This window comes from Ochlerotatus camptorhynchus, unplaced genomic scaffold (assembly GCF_037179485.1).
Source record: "Ochlerotatus camptorhynchus isolate MF236.1 unplaced genomic scaffold, CSIRO-AGI_Acam_v1.1 ptg000077l, whole genome shotgun sequence".
In the NCBI taxonomy this organism is placed as follows: domain Eukaryota; kingdom Metazoa; phylum Arthropoda; class Insecta; order Diptera; family Culicidae; genus Ochlerotatus; species Ochlerotatus camptorhynchus.
The window spans coordinates 1,666,186-1,681,335 of NW_027040567.1; the positions used below are offsets into that span (position 1 = coordinate 1,666,186).

Here is a 15,150-nt window from a genome sequence, read left to right on the forward strand (position 1 = left end):
CAATGCTTATTTTTTTGTGTTCTTTTGAGTTCTGCCACATTTGCAGGGCTGGCAGCAGAAAGCTTTTTAGTGACTTGGTAACCTTTTTTAAAGTCCTTCAAACACAAAGTTGTCGTAGAACATTTACAACGAAAGATGCATAGCGAAAACTTGGACTCATTTTACTTCTTCCTTTGACTAGATTTTTTCGCAGTGCATTTAAAACATTGATGTTTCGGAAATCAGTTCGCTGTTTCAAACACTTCAATCAGATTACTTTTTGTATATTTATCGTAAGCACAAAATATTACATGGGCATAAATACGTTGGCTGTTTGTGCGCAGTATGAAAGATACACATTTGGTTCGTACATTACTCAAGTGGTTGATTTTGGTCCAGTACCTGCTGGCGAATGCTCTCGTACGAAGGCTGTGACTGTGGAAAAGTACATGATGGAATGTTTCTATTAGAGATCATGACCGCAATGTTCGTTGAAATCAAAATACTTAGTGCACACATAGAAGTCTACAGGACTACAGATTATAGAATTCACACTACAAACGGAAGTAAAATTGCTGTTAGCGTAGATGGTAGACAAAACCTGAATGTTAGCGAAAGCAACCCAAAACACATTTTATTAGTCCAGCGCGCAAACCAAGTTTTACCCAAATAATAGACGTTCTGGAATCGAAACATCTCAATGTCACGAGAACTGAACAAACAGGAGGTGACAGGGTTCTTTGGAGAAAAGAATATAAATATCTAGTAGTAAAATAATGCTATAGTGGGGTGGTTTAGTGACGAACCTCCCAGTGGCCATCGTCCCAGGCAGGGAACAGCCGTTTGAAGCTGCGTGGTTCTTCGCCCTGCTTTAGAACCACGATCGGAACCGTATCTTCGTTGCGCTCGGAAGGATCGGTCCGAATGTACTGTTTGGCCATGTCGATCGATTTGGTACGCTCCTCCTCGGTGGCTCCGTTACCGATCCAGACGTAGATCTCGTCGCCTCCGTCCAGCACCATTACGTCGTCTACGTTGAGGTCCTAAGAGAAGGGAATTGGAGTGATTTCGGTTTTTTTTTTACCAATTCGAAGGAAACTCACATCTTGTTCGAAGTGTGGGACTTCCTCGACCCGGAGTCGTTTGTTGAACAGGATTCTGCAGTGGAAGAGGCGAGGATTCAGGAAGGGTACTCCAGTTGGATCCAGTTCCCGGTCGTAGTCTCCCTGGCCGCCAAGAGCAGCCCAGAATTCATTTGGTTCGGAACCTTCATCGATCACCTGCGGCGCCGCATCCGGTGAGACGATTCCGACAATGTTGGCTGCCATGTCCTTTTCCAGATCGGAAGCTCCAACGCCATGCCATACGTAGGTGGCGGAAGGTGTTTCCAGGATGAATACATCGTCGGAAGCGAGAGAGCTAGCCGTTTCCGGAAGCTGTTCGGCACGCACGTCATCTGAACTTGTTCCACGGATTCGGAAGAGACGAGTTCCGTCAACGTCGTATGTGTCGTGGTCATGGACGTTCTTGAAACCGGAAGCGTGACCACCGGTGAAGTTGATCATTTTGCCCTTGAAGATCTTCAGGAAGTGTCGTGGCTCGTTACCTTGGGTAACACGAACCTGAACAGCTTTGCCATTCAGTTCATTATCCAAACGAACGGTGTGTAGGGCAGCTGAAGCCTTTTCATCTGTACTTGATTCGTTACCTAGCCAGAAGTAGATGATGTATCCATGACCACCTCGTTTGTTGTGGTACTCGTACTTGACTACATAAGAATCCCCACCGAAGAACATGCCATAAGCATGTGGTTCGACGGGAACCAGATCGAAGTTTTCAACGCGCCAGATTTCGGCATCGCCTTGACCGTTATCCGGCATGAATCCAAGAGCTCGTCCACCATTCTTCTTGAACATGTGCAGAATCTCCGGATCGAACTCGCGTTCTTCCCCTTCCACGGAGCTGTCGTCATCCATGGCGGCCTTGATCAGATGACTATGATTGATTCCTTTGTCCTGCCATCTGGTAAAGTACTGCTTGAAGTCGGTGGTTTCGCCGTTTTCAATGACCCGGTGGACCTGGGTGTACATCGGGTAACCCTTAGTCGAAATGAACTCCTGTGCCTTGATCATTGACTGCGCTCGCTCCTGAGTGGTGGCACCCTTACCGACCCATACGAAGATTCCGGATGCTCCCGTATCCAGAATGAAGCAATCCTGCTAGAGAATTATGATTAGTTACAGGTTACTGCTCAACGAAAATGATCTTACATCCGAATCCAGCATGTTCTGCTTCAGAGGGCGTTCTCCGATAGGATCAATGCTCAGGCTGCCACCGGCGTCGGAAACCTTGTACAAGGTAACCGATTTGCAATCGGTTTGCTCGAACTCATCGTCGCATTCCGATTGGTCTGGGACTTCGTCGGAAGATCCCTCACCAAGTACGTCGAAGAATTCTTGTTGCTCTGACGAACTGGCGAATTCATCTGTAAACGATAATTTGAAATGATACAATTTACAACGATCAAACCATCAATCCGGAGCGCCCTTACCCAGAATATGCAAATTGGCGCGACCCGCATGATCTTGGTCTCGAATTTGCGAGGCAGCGCTAATTGCCTTGATCTTCTCCACCCGCTTGGCGCTCGGTCCGACGTACACGTAGATTTCGTACCCTCCATCCAAAATGAAACAATCACCCTTGTTCATGGAAGCGATGCCGAGCGGTACCTGCCGTACGCGCACATTTTTCGAGCCCTTGACCTGGAAGAGCCGTTGCTCGCCGGCAGCATTTGTTTCAACCTCGTTGAAGCCGCTCTTTATGCCACCCGCAGCGTAGCGAACCCCTCCCGGGAAGTAGCTCAGAAACAGACTAGACTCGTGGTCCTGAACTTCGCGGTGCTGCACCGGGGCTCCATTGTGGCGATCGTCCAGCTGAACGCTCAAGATCGCCGCCGAACCTGCCTCGTCCTGTGTGGTTTCCAGTCCCAACCAAAAGTGGATGTCCCACGAGAATATTCCACCTTTGCTCTGATTGGTCTGTAATTAAGAGCAGCTAGGAGTTATGTCAGATTTTCCAGAGTAAGACAAAAACCTACATTTAACACAATGTACGAATCACCGGTATGAAATTTGCCATGGGAATTTTTCGGCACTGGAACGGGTTCAAAGTTCTGGAAATAGACGATTGCAAGAATATAAGTATTAGTCACGCTTCCTATCTGTTCGTGATTGTCGTTCCTATATAAGTTGGGTTTCAAAACTTAAGTTTTAGTGTAAAATGGGGCACGATGCACCCCCGGGGAAAAACATTTTCTCGTTTAAAATACCTCTTTTTCGGCGATCTGTAAACACCCAAACACGATGCCTCTGGTAAAATGTGTCACGGCAAATTGGCTATGTTTGAACAATCATTTTTCATCAATTTATCGATAGATTTTAATTCTGCTGTCACCGAATAAGTTTTAAAATTATGTAGTTTCAAATGGCAGCAATAGAAAATATATGTAAAATGTATTCAAAATTAGCAAAACGTCATCTTGCTCCAGGAGCGCCTCTTATCCCAACTTACCCTATAAACAACCCACTGCTAATGATGCTTGGGTTTTTTACATTTTGGCAGAATGTTCATACGATCTGGTGATTCATTGATTGCGACCGACGAGATCGCAGCAGCGCAGCCACGGAAAACTGCGTTCGAATCAGTGGAGCGTAAAGTCGTTGTTATTCTTTTGATGAATGTTCTTGTTCAGCGGTTTCAAGGTTACTCAAGTAGGTAATTTAATTTGTTCGGAACCAGTGTAATTTCGTGAAATTTGGCTCCACTGGAGTGTGTCTAGTAGTCAGCGTGTCCGCGTTTGTTAAGGGGGAGATAACGGTACACTCACAGCAGTCGAGCAATATCTTATCTTCTAGTTTGCGATTGGATTGTTTCTGTATTTGCGGTGACTTTAGTCGTATATAAAGCACGCAACATGCTTTTGCTACAATGATTAATAAATGCCAATATTGACAGCTTTATTGCTATTTGTTGGATCGGTACCTATGAGTGTTAGGAATAAAATGTACCTATAGTTGATTATAAAGCAGAACGATGAAAAATTGCACCCGTAGACTGAATGCTGGATATGAATCTCTAATTAAAAAATGTTTCAAAGTGTCTAGAAAATGTGACGTCACGCTTTAAGGGGGATCGGGGGATTTTAAATCTGTGACAAGCAATGTATTCAGATTGGAAAAAGTGAGACGAAAGAGGGAAGAGGAAGGGCTTGATTTTCCTTAAATCAGACTGACGTACTTGATGGATCGATCCAAAGTCCAGCATCTCGAATATTTGAATCATTTATTTCAGAAACCACTGAAGTCACATTTTTTTTTTATCGACAAAGGCATTTAGCAGTTTTTGTATCCGCTATGATTAATACACCTCTCCTGACTAACTAACTTTCCCACAAATTTCAGAAAAAAAATGCGAGGAACTATTTTTAAAAGATATCAAAAATATTAATTTGTAGTGGCACTGAGGCAGCAACGTGAAATATCGTGATCATTTCTTGAAAATTTCCTAAGAATTTATTTAAGATTGTCCATTTTTTTTTAAATTTATCCTCAGAATATGATACTTTATATATTTTTCTCAGAATTCGCTTGAAGCTCTTTTCTTAACTTTCTGAAGTACTCCATTGAAATTATTCTGTAGGACACCCTTTAAATTTTGTTTATTATCCTCCTTGAATTCTCATCAGAATTCTTTTGGAATTATCCTAAAAATTCATCTGCTATTCTCCTTAAAATTTTCTTCTTATTCTTAACAGAACCAATCGGAATTTAATACAGAGCTTCCTTTCTTCTCCCCAGAAATCTCTTGGAATTCATCTCAGAGTTTCTTAGGAAATTATCTCAATATAAGCTTGCAGTTCTGGTCAGAACCCACGTAACAATTAAAGCTGAACAGTAAGAACATAATCTGATTATTAGTTGATTTAAAGTGTATAACGCTGATTAACAACAGGCTGAATACACAGAAATTCCATAGCGAAACGATATAGTGGTAAATATTCCCCGAATCCCGGGATGGTGGGAACCCCCGAGAAATGGAAGGTCTACTTTTACTGCTGAACGAGCATTGCAGAGAATCGATGCAAGTGTATGCGTCGTTCTACAATGTTATAAATAAAAAGCTGGGTGGTATAGTCGAAAGCGTAGACAGAACACGAAAAAACCATTACATCGTCTGCGAGGTCAACTTATATCATTCGCTGCGGAGGATGACAGGAAATGCAACTAACATTGAATATAATAGATTTTTGGTTTTCGTGTATAGGGTAGAGCACTACTTCGTCGTGATTGCCGATTTCCGTTCTATCGAACAGAAATCATCAATAATATTCATAATTTCACCGTACACAAATCTATAATACGTTTGTTTCGATGCGTTAGCTCATAAGCTTCATCACAAAGCCTATACGAGTGCGTTGTATGAATATTTAAACTAATTGTTCTCAAAACAAAGAAGCGCTCCTAGAAAATCATTTTGACGTAGGACTACGTCTTTGATTTCTATATGGGGGTACACTTTGTGAAAACCAAAAATGGAACATGTAACAAATCAAGAAAGATTTTGAATGTTAATAACTCAGCTGCCCATGGCCCAATTTCAATAATTTTATCACCAATCGATCATAAACATGGCTACGCATCGATAACAATGCGTCCGAATGTTGATTTTCAACAAGAAACTATTTAAAAACTGGTGATTGTACAGCATTGTTCAAAAGCGTCGAATTAACTAACAAATCCATCAATTACCTACATGCATATGCTGCTTCCCCAGCGCAGTCGTCAGAGAGTAGTAAGTAGACGAAACAAGTCGAAGTGGCATTCGCCTCCGATCCTCGGGCGCGTGCAAATAGGGAGGATGGAATTGCGTTATATTTTGCACACTCATCGCCATACTCCGAATCACACGCTCCCAACGACCACACCACTGTGTGGTGGTGTTCGGTCGTCGAAATTAGTAGCAGCAGTAGCAACAGTAGCAGTGCTTTCGGCGTGTGGCGTTGAAAATTGTTCTCCAGTAACAACGAAAGGCTGCTTGCAAGCAGCGAGCTGCAGAGCCCACATAAGCAACCATCAAAGGAGGAAGAAGCTGTACCGCTATGCTATGGATCGGAATCAGTAGCTCTTCGTGAGTCGCTGCGGGTCGGTCATCTATGCCATGCGTGTCACCCTCGCTCCAAACAACATACAGCTCGACAGCCTCATCCGTGTTGCACACCCAGGTCAGAATTACTCAACCATCACTACAAAACGGTCCTTTCAGGGCCACCAAAAATTTGTTAAAGAGTATTATTTGGACATTGGTCAAGGTCATCAGTTCCCGCAAGCAGCTAGCTATCAAGGCTCAACCTGTCTATAGAAGGTGTGGAATTGTAGGCCTGAATATATTGGTGCAATTAGTTTTTCCTCGGCTTTCATTCCGCACGATTCGTTTCTTTCGTTTAATCAATCACCCTTGTAGTGACGTCGAAAAGATTGCTTCAATCGGCGCTTACATATGAAATTTAATATGGATTATAGAATTTTTTGTATGTTACCAAAGTTTGCCACTAAATGTTGAGATAATTTATTGATTATTGAATTATCACACTGTATACCATGAAAAAGCAGCCTGTTTGTGAGTTTTTGCCTGTTTTCAAGTAAGGAGTTATCATAAAAAACAAATCGCCAGCTGGTATTTCCCGGCGACTTTACAAATATATAAAATCAAACAAAATCATCATGCAGAACTAGCTAGGATATGTTTCACTTCATATTTCACAAAATTGCTTTCGAGTGTTAAGACATCGTCTCCCGCAAAGTTTACATTTTTCCCTCTACCAACAGATACATCAGGGCTAGATAGATCTCCACAGGATCTATAGAATCCACGCAATTTCAAAAACCTAAAATGCACAGCATTACGAAAAGAGGTCAGGTTTCGACCAATAGCAGATAGATTTTAATTCTAAACAAGCCAAACGATGGGAAAATTATCTACCAATCTGCTAAAATGAACACTTAGTTAATTTTCAATAGGTCACTATTGAAAAATGCCAAATGTCCAACTGTTGCCATGGTGATCAAAATTATCACCGAATGTCTGAAAACAGCGCATTCCCTAACACAGACTTAAAAATCGAATTCGATGCGGTCCCACTGAACGGTGCTCATTCAATCACCCTAAGTGGTTGTGTCCAGTCCAGCAGCAGCAGCAGTAGTAGCAGCAGCAGCAGTAGTAGTAGGACCCAAGTAACAATTCAAGCTGAATTGTAAGAACAAAGGTTGATTATTGGTTGATTTAAGGTGTACGAAGCTGATTAACACCAGGCTGAATATACAGTTGATTAGTAGTGCATGAAGCGAATTGTATCCCCATAATTCAACCTCAGTAAGTTAGCTGATATAAAGACTGAACAAGACTTATTTAAGCTTAATACTACTCCACAAACCAGCAATACGCTACAAATATACTGATAGCTTGATAGAATAATATGAATTTATTGCACAATATTGTTAAATGTCGTCAGTTGCATTTCCGACATTTTAGTTATTCTAAATTCACTGCCTACCTTTCTAATCCCAAGCAGCACCAGCAGTAGAGACAATTGACAAGGAAGAGGAGCTTTTTAAGAATAGTTCCACCTAGAAGTGGACTGCGACGACGTCGGAAGTATTAACATTAGTATTCCTGTGTTTTGTCTGTTCACCACTTTATATTGCACTTAATTTTCATACCGCATTTCAAAAATAGAATTCAATAATAGCACTAAAATAGCATCGAAATACATCGCGCACTTGTGTCCACATTGTGTTTACTGCACTTGAAATGAGAGGAATGTTTTACTGTCACAATTTATTGTTTATAATTCGGCATTGCTGTATAATACTCTTCCGGTTGCTATTATTCAACATAATTTTGACGTGCTCCATGTTAATGATCATACCTTCTGCCTCAAATATGCTTATGTGGTCGAGTGGGTATAGTTGACGCCTGTGAATCAGCGACTGCCGGTTCGAATCCCGAAATGTAAGGGTAATTTTTAGACATATAATAACAATATAAATATGTAAATCCAATTAGTCAGCAACATTCTAAAGCAGTCTCATAAAAAATATAAGATATGAAGCGGTCTTCCATTATATTTTTTTTAAATAAAAAATTAAGGCCGAACAAGGGTTGGAAAAGACTGTTGGTTAATGCATTGAAAAGCTTATAATTTAGATTGTTGTTAAGCTTTGGGCTGATTAAAATCACCAGATTTAGATGTTTAAAAGCTGAACAAAGGTTAAAGTGGTCTATGTACAACAATTATTAAAACTAAGCCTGAATTAAAATCGTTGAAAGAACACTTGTTAAGCATCAATTTGTTACCTGGGGAGTGCTTTCAACAACAACGAAAGGCTGCCTGCAAGCAGCGAGCTGCAGAGCTCATATGAGCAACCATAGAGAAGGAGGAAGAAGTCCCACCGCTAGGCTAGGATCGGAATCAGAAACTCGTCGTACTCAGCTCAGCATTGCTCAACCATCACTACAAAACGGTCCTTTTCAGGAGCACCATAAATTTGTTAAGAGTATTATTTGGACATTTGTCAAGGTCATCAGTTCCCGCAAGCAGCTAGCTATCAAGGCTCAACCTGGTCTCTATAGAAGGCGTGGAATTGTAGGCACGAATGGATTGATGAGATTAATCATCGTTCGATCATTTTCCAGAACACGCTGGTAGGAAGTGTTAACATTCCATATAGAATTTGAGAGAAGTGGGAATAACTGTTTCGCAGCTCAATATGGAAAAAACTAGAAGGCAATGAACAAAAAGTTGAGATTTCCCATAGTAATTTACATGTAAACTTCAAATGGCTTGTGCGAAGTCTGTGAACAAATGAGTTGTAACTTTGGGAGGCTTATCAGGACCCGATTTGAAACCATTTAAGCACAGTGGAGCGAAAAAGTCAAATTTTGCATCAGTCTATTGCCCATTATGTGCAATGCTTTGTAAAGTTTGATGCAAATCGGAGAAGGTCGAGTCTTATATATTAGCCGGCGCCGGTGGTGTAGTGGTAAGCGTGACTGCTTTCTAACACCCCGATGGGTCTGGGTTCAATCCCAGCCGAGGTCGGTGGGATTTTTCTGAGGCATAAAAATCTCTGGTCACGTCTTCCTTCGGAAGGGAAGTAAAGCCGTTGGTCCCGGCCCATGTGTGTTGTGAATGGGTACGATATCCTACGCAGGTGTGGAAGCTGCCTTCCTGCACATTCGATTGCCGTCAATTGATGGCAATCGATGTCCGTCGGTGATTGGCACTAGATTGCGGAACAGAGACCGACGTTAAATAAAGGAAAGAAAGAGTCTTATATTTTTGTTTTTTCATCCTATTTGGCCTGGAACTGGTCTATAGCTAATATTTATAACTTATGAACCTAGACAATTGGAATGGGTTTCTATATGGTAGGGGTTTTAGTGGAGTATAGCTATAGCTGCGGTAGTATTCCTGTGTTTTGTCTGTTCACCACTTTATATTGCACTTAATTTTCATACCGCATTTCAAAAATAGAATTCAATAATAGCACTGAAATAGCATCGAAATACATCGCGCACTTTTGTCCACATTGTGTTTACTGCACTTGAAATGAGAGGAATGTTTTACTGTCACAATTTATTGTTTATAATTCGGCATTGCTGTATAATACTCTTCCGGTTGCTATTATTCAACATAATTTTGACGTGCTTCATGTTAATGATCATACCTTCTGCCTCAAATATGCTTATGTGGTCGAGTGGGTATAGTTGACGCCTGTGAATCAGCGACTGCCGGTTCGAATCCCGAAATGTAAAGGTAATTTTTAGACATATAATAACAATATAAATATGTAAATCCAATTAGTCAGCAACATTGTAAAGCAGTCTCATAAAAAAATATAAGATATGAAGCGGTCTTCCATTATATTTTTTTTAAATAAAAAATTAAGGCTGAACAAGGGTTGGAAAAGACTGTTGGTTAATGCATTGAAAAGCTTATAATTTAGATTGTTGTTAAGCTTTGGGCTGATTAAAATCACCAGATTTAGATGTTTAAAAGCTGAACAAAGGTTAAAGTGGTCTATGTACAACAATTATTAAAACTAAGCCTGAATTAAAATCGTTGAAAGAACACTTGTTAAGCATCAATTTGCTACCTGGGGAGTGCTTTCAACAACAACGAAAGGCTGCCTGCAAGCAGCGAGCTGCAGAGCTCATATGAGCAACCATAGAGAAGGAGGAAGAAATCCCACCGCTAGGCTAGGATCGGAATCAGAAACTCGTCGTGCTCAGCTCAGCATTGCTCAACCATCACTACAAAACGGTCCTTTTCAGGAGCACCATAAATTTGTTAAGAGTATTATTTGGACATTTGTCAAGGTCATCAGTTCCCGCAAGCAGCTAGCTATCAAGGCTCAACCTGGTCTCTATAGAAGGCGTGGAATTGTAGGCACGAATGGATTGATGAGATTAATCATCGTTCGATCATTTTCCAGAACACGCTGGTAGGAAGTGTTAAAAATCCATATAGAATTTGAGAGAAGTGGGAATAATACGCTTTGGGTGTATATTCAGTCCCCAGAAGCCAATAAAATCAAATTTGTGAGAAAATTAGCTCTCACGAGTACAATCTCTCGAAGCCCCTCCTTTTCCCCATTCATATAATTCGGAAGTAAATCCTGTGAGGGGTTAATTGAATACTCTTTAATACCAAAATGCACAAAACTTAAAAATTCATAAATAACAAAAAAAATCAAAATACACTTTTTAAAGCCGGGTAGATGAATCGAAAATACTCAAGTTGACGGTCCCTTGGATTCTCTTCATCAACTTTCTCTTTGAAATAAATACTACAAATTTGTTACGCTTACAAATAAAAAACGGAAAGAGTTAAGATAAATGATGATTGATCAACTAAAAGAACTAAATGTTCACATTTGTTCCGTCCACTAGCGGTCCTACGTCAAGCTTCCGTTCGTACCCCTAGGCACAGACCCTTCTACTTTTTGCCACAAAAAAGCTCATAAAAATGCAAACTTTTGGGAATATTTAAAACAATTTAGACTCTTGGAAATTGACCTAAATCGTTGACCAAGAACTTTTGGTTAAATATTTGAACTTTTTGCTAGTACGTTTTTTTAAGTAATTTCTGCAGAGGAAATAATATTTGAGACAGTATAAATTGTTATCTGTGCAAAAATTACTTTAAAAAATCTAGTCAACAAGAAGTTTAAAAATATAACCAACAATGGATGTTTTACGAATTTCGAGTGTCCATGGTTTTACATTCCTAAAATTTGCATTTTTCATGAGCTTTTTTAAAAATAAATAAATTGTAGATATTGGATTTAATAACTTTATATTGTATTGAATACTTTCTTAAAATTTACCACAGTTACTTCACTTTCCTATGACGAGCTGTTTGAGCCTGTTGATTTATTTCCTTTATATTCCGTTATAATTGCGTATCTTTAGACAGATACGCGTGTTTCGTCTACTACTTGGAGACTTCATCAGTGCCAAGTACTCAACACCACTTGGCACTGATGAAGTCTGCAAGTAGTAGACGAGATATGCGTATCTGTCTAAAGATAAGCAATAATAACGGAACACTCAAAAAGCTCTTCATAAAGGGATTCCGTTAAGAGGTTCGTCAAAATTAAAAGATTTGCTTTTCTCAGACGTCATTTCGATCAGAAGTGATGTTTTGGTGCTAAAATGTGTTGAAAAATGTTAAAAATGCCATTTGGAGAAAAAAATAACAAGATTCAAAATTGCCAATTTTTTGCAAAAAAATATCAATGATTGCCCATTAGAGTGATGCAAAATTTGAAATTTTCGCTCCACAATACTTAAACGATTCCAAATCAGATCCTGACTAACCTCTCAAAATTTGAACCCATTTGGTGAGAAACTGAGATGGCACAAACCATTTGAAGTTTGTATAGGAATTACTATGGGAAAACCAAGATTTTTGTTCATGTCTATCAAATAATTCACCATATCGGTCTGCTTCAAAAACTTTCATTTGTACTTGTAGGAAATTTTCCCAGCTACAACTTTGCTGAAGACCACTTTTTGATTAAATGCAAGAATCGAAAGTTATCAATGGTTCAATGCGCTGATGTCTTATGATCATGCTCAATCAACTGCTCAGCAGGCAACATTGGTGTTTCTGGGGCGTTGCAAAATACAGTGTTGCCTATAGAGCAGCTGCTTGATCATGTCATAAGTTTACCAATCTCTTAAATAATTAATAACTTTTTCCTGTCTCGTTTTACATAGAAACAATCTTCAGCAAAGTTGTAGCTGTTTCGTTTTCTATAAGAATAGCTATCGAACTGTTTCGCAGCTCAATATCGAAAAAGACTAGAAGGTAATGAACAAAAAGTTGAGATTTCCCATAGTAATTTACATGTAAACTTCAAATGGCTTGTGCGAAGTCTGTTTCTAACCAAATGAGTTGTAACTTTGGGAGGCTTATCAGGACCCGATTTGAAACCATTTAAGCACTGTGGAGCGAAAAAGTCAAATTTTGCATCAGTCTATTGCCCATTATGTGTTATGCTTTGTAAAGTTTGATGCAAATCGGAGAGGGTCGAGTCTTATTTTTTTGTTTTTTTCATCCTATTTGGCCTGGAACTGGTCTATAGCTAATATTTATAACTTATGAACCTAGAAAATTGGAATGGGTTTCTATATGGTAGGGGTTTTAGTGGAGTATAGCTATAGCTGCGGTATAGGACTTTTATTCGAATAATGGCGGAATTTCATCTGTATCATTAGAACATTTAAAAGGAAGCTCCGTAATTTGCATGACACTTTCAAGATCTTCAAAAAAAGTCAGGTACTTCAACAAATAATTTTAAAGCAGTTCCGGTAATCTCAAGAAAATTTCGAAAACTTTTAAGAAGTTCCGAAATCTTTTAGGAAGTCCATAGAACTTCCACGAAGATTATAGATTTTAAAGTAATTTCATTATATTCAGGGAAGTTTCGTGTACCTCAAGGATGAACGGGGAACTTTTTTTCCTTGTTGTCCTACCTATCAACCCATCAACTCATGGACCGGGGACCAGATTTACGTCATTTGTGATCAGAGGTTGTATGGGATTGAACCAAGGCCCTTTGATGTGCGAGGCAAATACGCTTACCACTACACCGCCACTGAACAGGGAACTTCAAAGCAGTTGCATTTACTTTAGGTAAATTGCAGGAACTTTCAAGGACTCTCGAGGAAATATGGTATATTCCGAAAATTTCAGGAATGTTTAGAAAACTTTAGGTTTTCAGTGAGGATAATGAGTACCAGGAAAATTGACAGAACATTTCAAACTATAGGCAACTTCAGGGAAACACCAAAAACTTCAGAAAAATCAAAAAATAAGATAATTTTGGGAAATATTATTACGTGAGGTGAAAAGCAACCACCTTGACCGTCAGAATGCGCTGCTACTGCAAAAAAGCTTATGGTGCCTTGTAGTCCGTTCATAATTAGGCAGACAAGCCAAATTTCAGTGCGATACAGTCTTTAGTTTTGTTTTGACAGCTGATTGTTGTTGACGTGTTTGGCATCACGTTGAGTGATGTGATGTGATGTGATGTGAATGGAACCCACCATCAGTGCAAGGATTACCAATGTCTGCAGATACTTTACCGGTTGTAAAGTTCTGCCTGATGGTTTGTTGCAGCAGGGTGAATCAGCTATATTGAAGACCTTTGGAAAACAAAACGACCAGATGGTCATCTGTAATCACGAACCTTCGTCCAGTCAACAAATCCTTTGATTCCCTTAGGCTGCCCCCAACCCCCCCCAACCCAGTATATAATATAATGTTGTTTGGGGAAACGGTTCACGGAGTGGCAGGATGTGGCCAAACTGATATATATAATCTTGGGGCAAGACAGCTTTTGATCATGAGTAAAATCAGAGTTAATTTTGAGTAACTCTCCCAAGTAACAATATTGGTTTTATGAGGGTTCTGTAGATCATGATTTAGACTTGTAGAATGCTAAATAACTTCCATAAAACTTGCAATGTTACTTGGGCTGAGTAACTCGCGGTGCTCAACATAGGGGCTGTTCATTATCCACGGCCCATACAAATTTAAAAAAAAAATTGTATGGACAATTGTCTACGCAGGGGGAGGGGGGGGGGTCAATAATCCTAAAAAACCTTCTACGTAGTTAATGAACAGACCCATAAACTACACATAGCAACCGATACTGTCAAGCAAAGCAAAGCAACAACATTTTAAACGGTGCGCTTACAATGCTTTACTGGGAAGATCTTTCAGCAATGAAAGGGCAATTGCACGTGTATGAAAGGAACTACAAGCTGTCCCCTCAAAATCGATGGAAGATTTTGATGGTGACCTTACGGAACAGTCAGAGCTGTCTTGCTTTACTGCCATGCCGACGACGTTCTATTACAGGGGGATTTTGTACGATCTCTAGGAGGGTTCCATTCAATCGCAAAGGGGATTTTTTGGCAGTCTCAGTAGAGATTCCGAACAAGCCTAGGGAGAATTTCAGACAATCCCAGTTCGATTTCCCAACAATATTAAAGGTAACTTCGGAAAATCCAAAGAAGGAATATGAACTATCCCAGGGAGGATTCCGGACAATCACAGGAAGAATTTCACTCAATATTGAGGGGGATCCATGACTGTCCAGGGGGATTCCATACAATCCAGTTAATCCAAAGGTAGATTCTGGACAATCCCAGTTATAAAAAAATGGTATGTGATGGTTCCTTTCGACGATCGCTCATTGACAAACTTAATATAAGTTTCAGAATAGAATCAACTATGAAGTGGGATGAAAAATTAAGTAAAAAAACTCCAGCAATGCTCCTTTTGTGTTAAATATCGATCAACACAACAACACCAGACGATGAAAATTCAACCTGTTCCTGTTCAACCTTTTTCATCTCGTGTCTATTGATGTCTTTTTGCAGGAGTATCAGGGAAAACAACGAACGCTTTTGGAGAGAGTTGACCCTAACTCTGACATTTTCCAGCTAAATATTCTCAGAGATTTAAACCCCTCTTCCTTAATGAATGCTGGTAAATAAAATGTTGCTTATCACGAAAGACCGTAAATATTAATAATA

At 39.9% G+C, this 15,150-nt stretch overlaps 1 protein-coding gene across 5 annotated transcripts in view; it reads right to left on the minus strand.

Moving 5' to 3' along the window:
* Positions 1–266: 266 nt before the first annotated feature.
* Gel (Gelsolin) overlaps positions 267–15,150 on the minus strand; it is a 43,503-nt gene continuing 28,619 nt past the window's right edge. The window contains exons 2-8 of one of the 5 annotated variants that reach the window (XM_065217459.1): positions 3,077–3,151; positions 2,531–3,017; positions 2,250–2,464; positions 1,083–2,198; positions 786–1,022; positions 645–717; positions 277–414 (exon numbers count right to left, since the gene is read on the minus strand). In XM_065217459.1, the coding sequence (XP_065073531.1) occupies positions 356–414; positions 645–717; positions 786–1,022; positions 1,083–2,198; positions 2,250–2,464; positions 2,531–3,017; positions 3,077–3,151 (2,262 nt within the window). In that variant the 3' untranslated portion in view covers positions 277–355. Of the gene's footprint in view, positions 415–644; positions 718–785; positions 1,023–1,082; positions 2,199–2,249; positions 2,465–2,530; positions 3,018–3,076; positions 3,152–15,150 lie in introns of all 5 variants that reach the window. The other 4 variants (XM_065217460.1, XM_065217461.1, XM_065217463.1 and 1 more) reach the window with 4 other exon arrangements.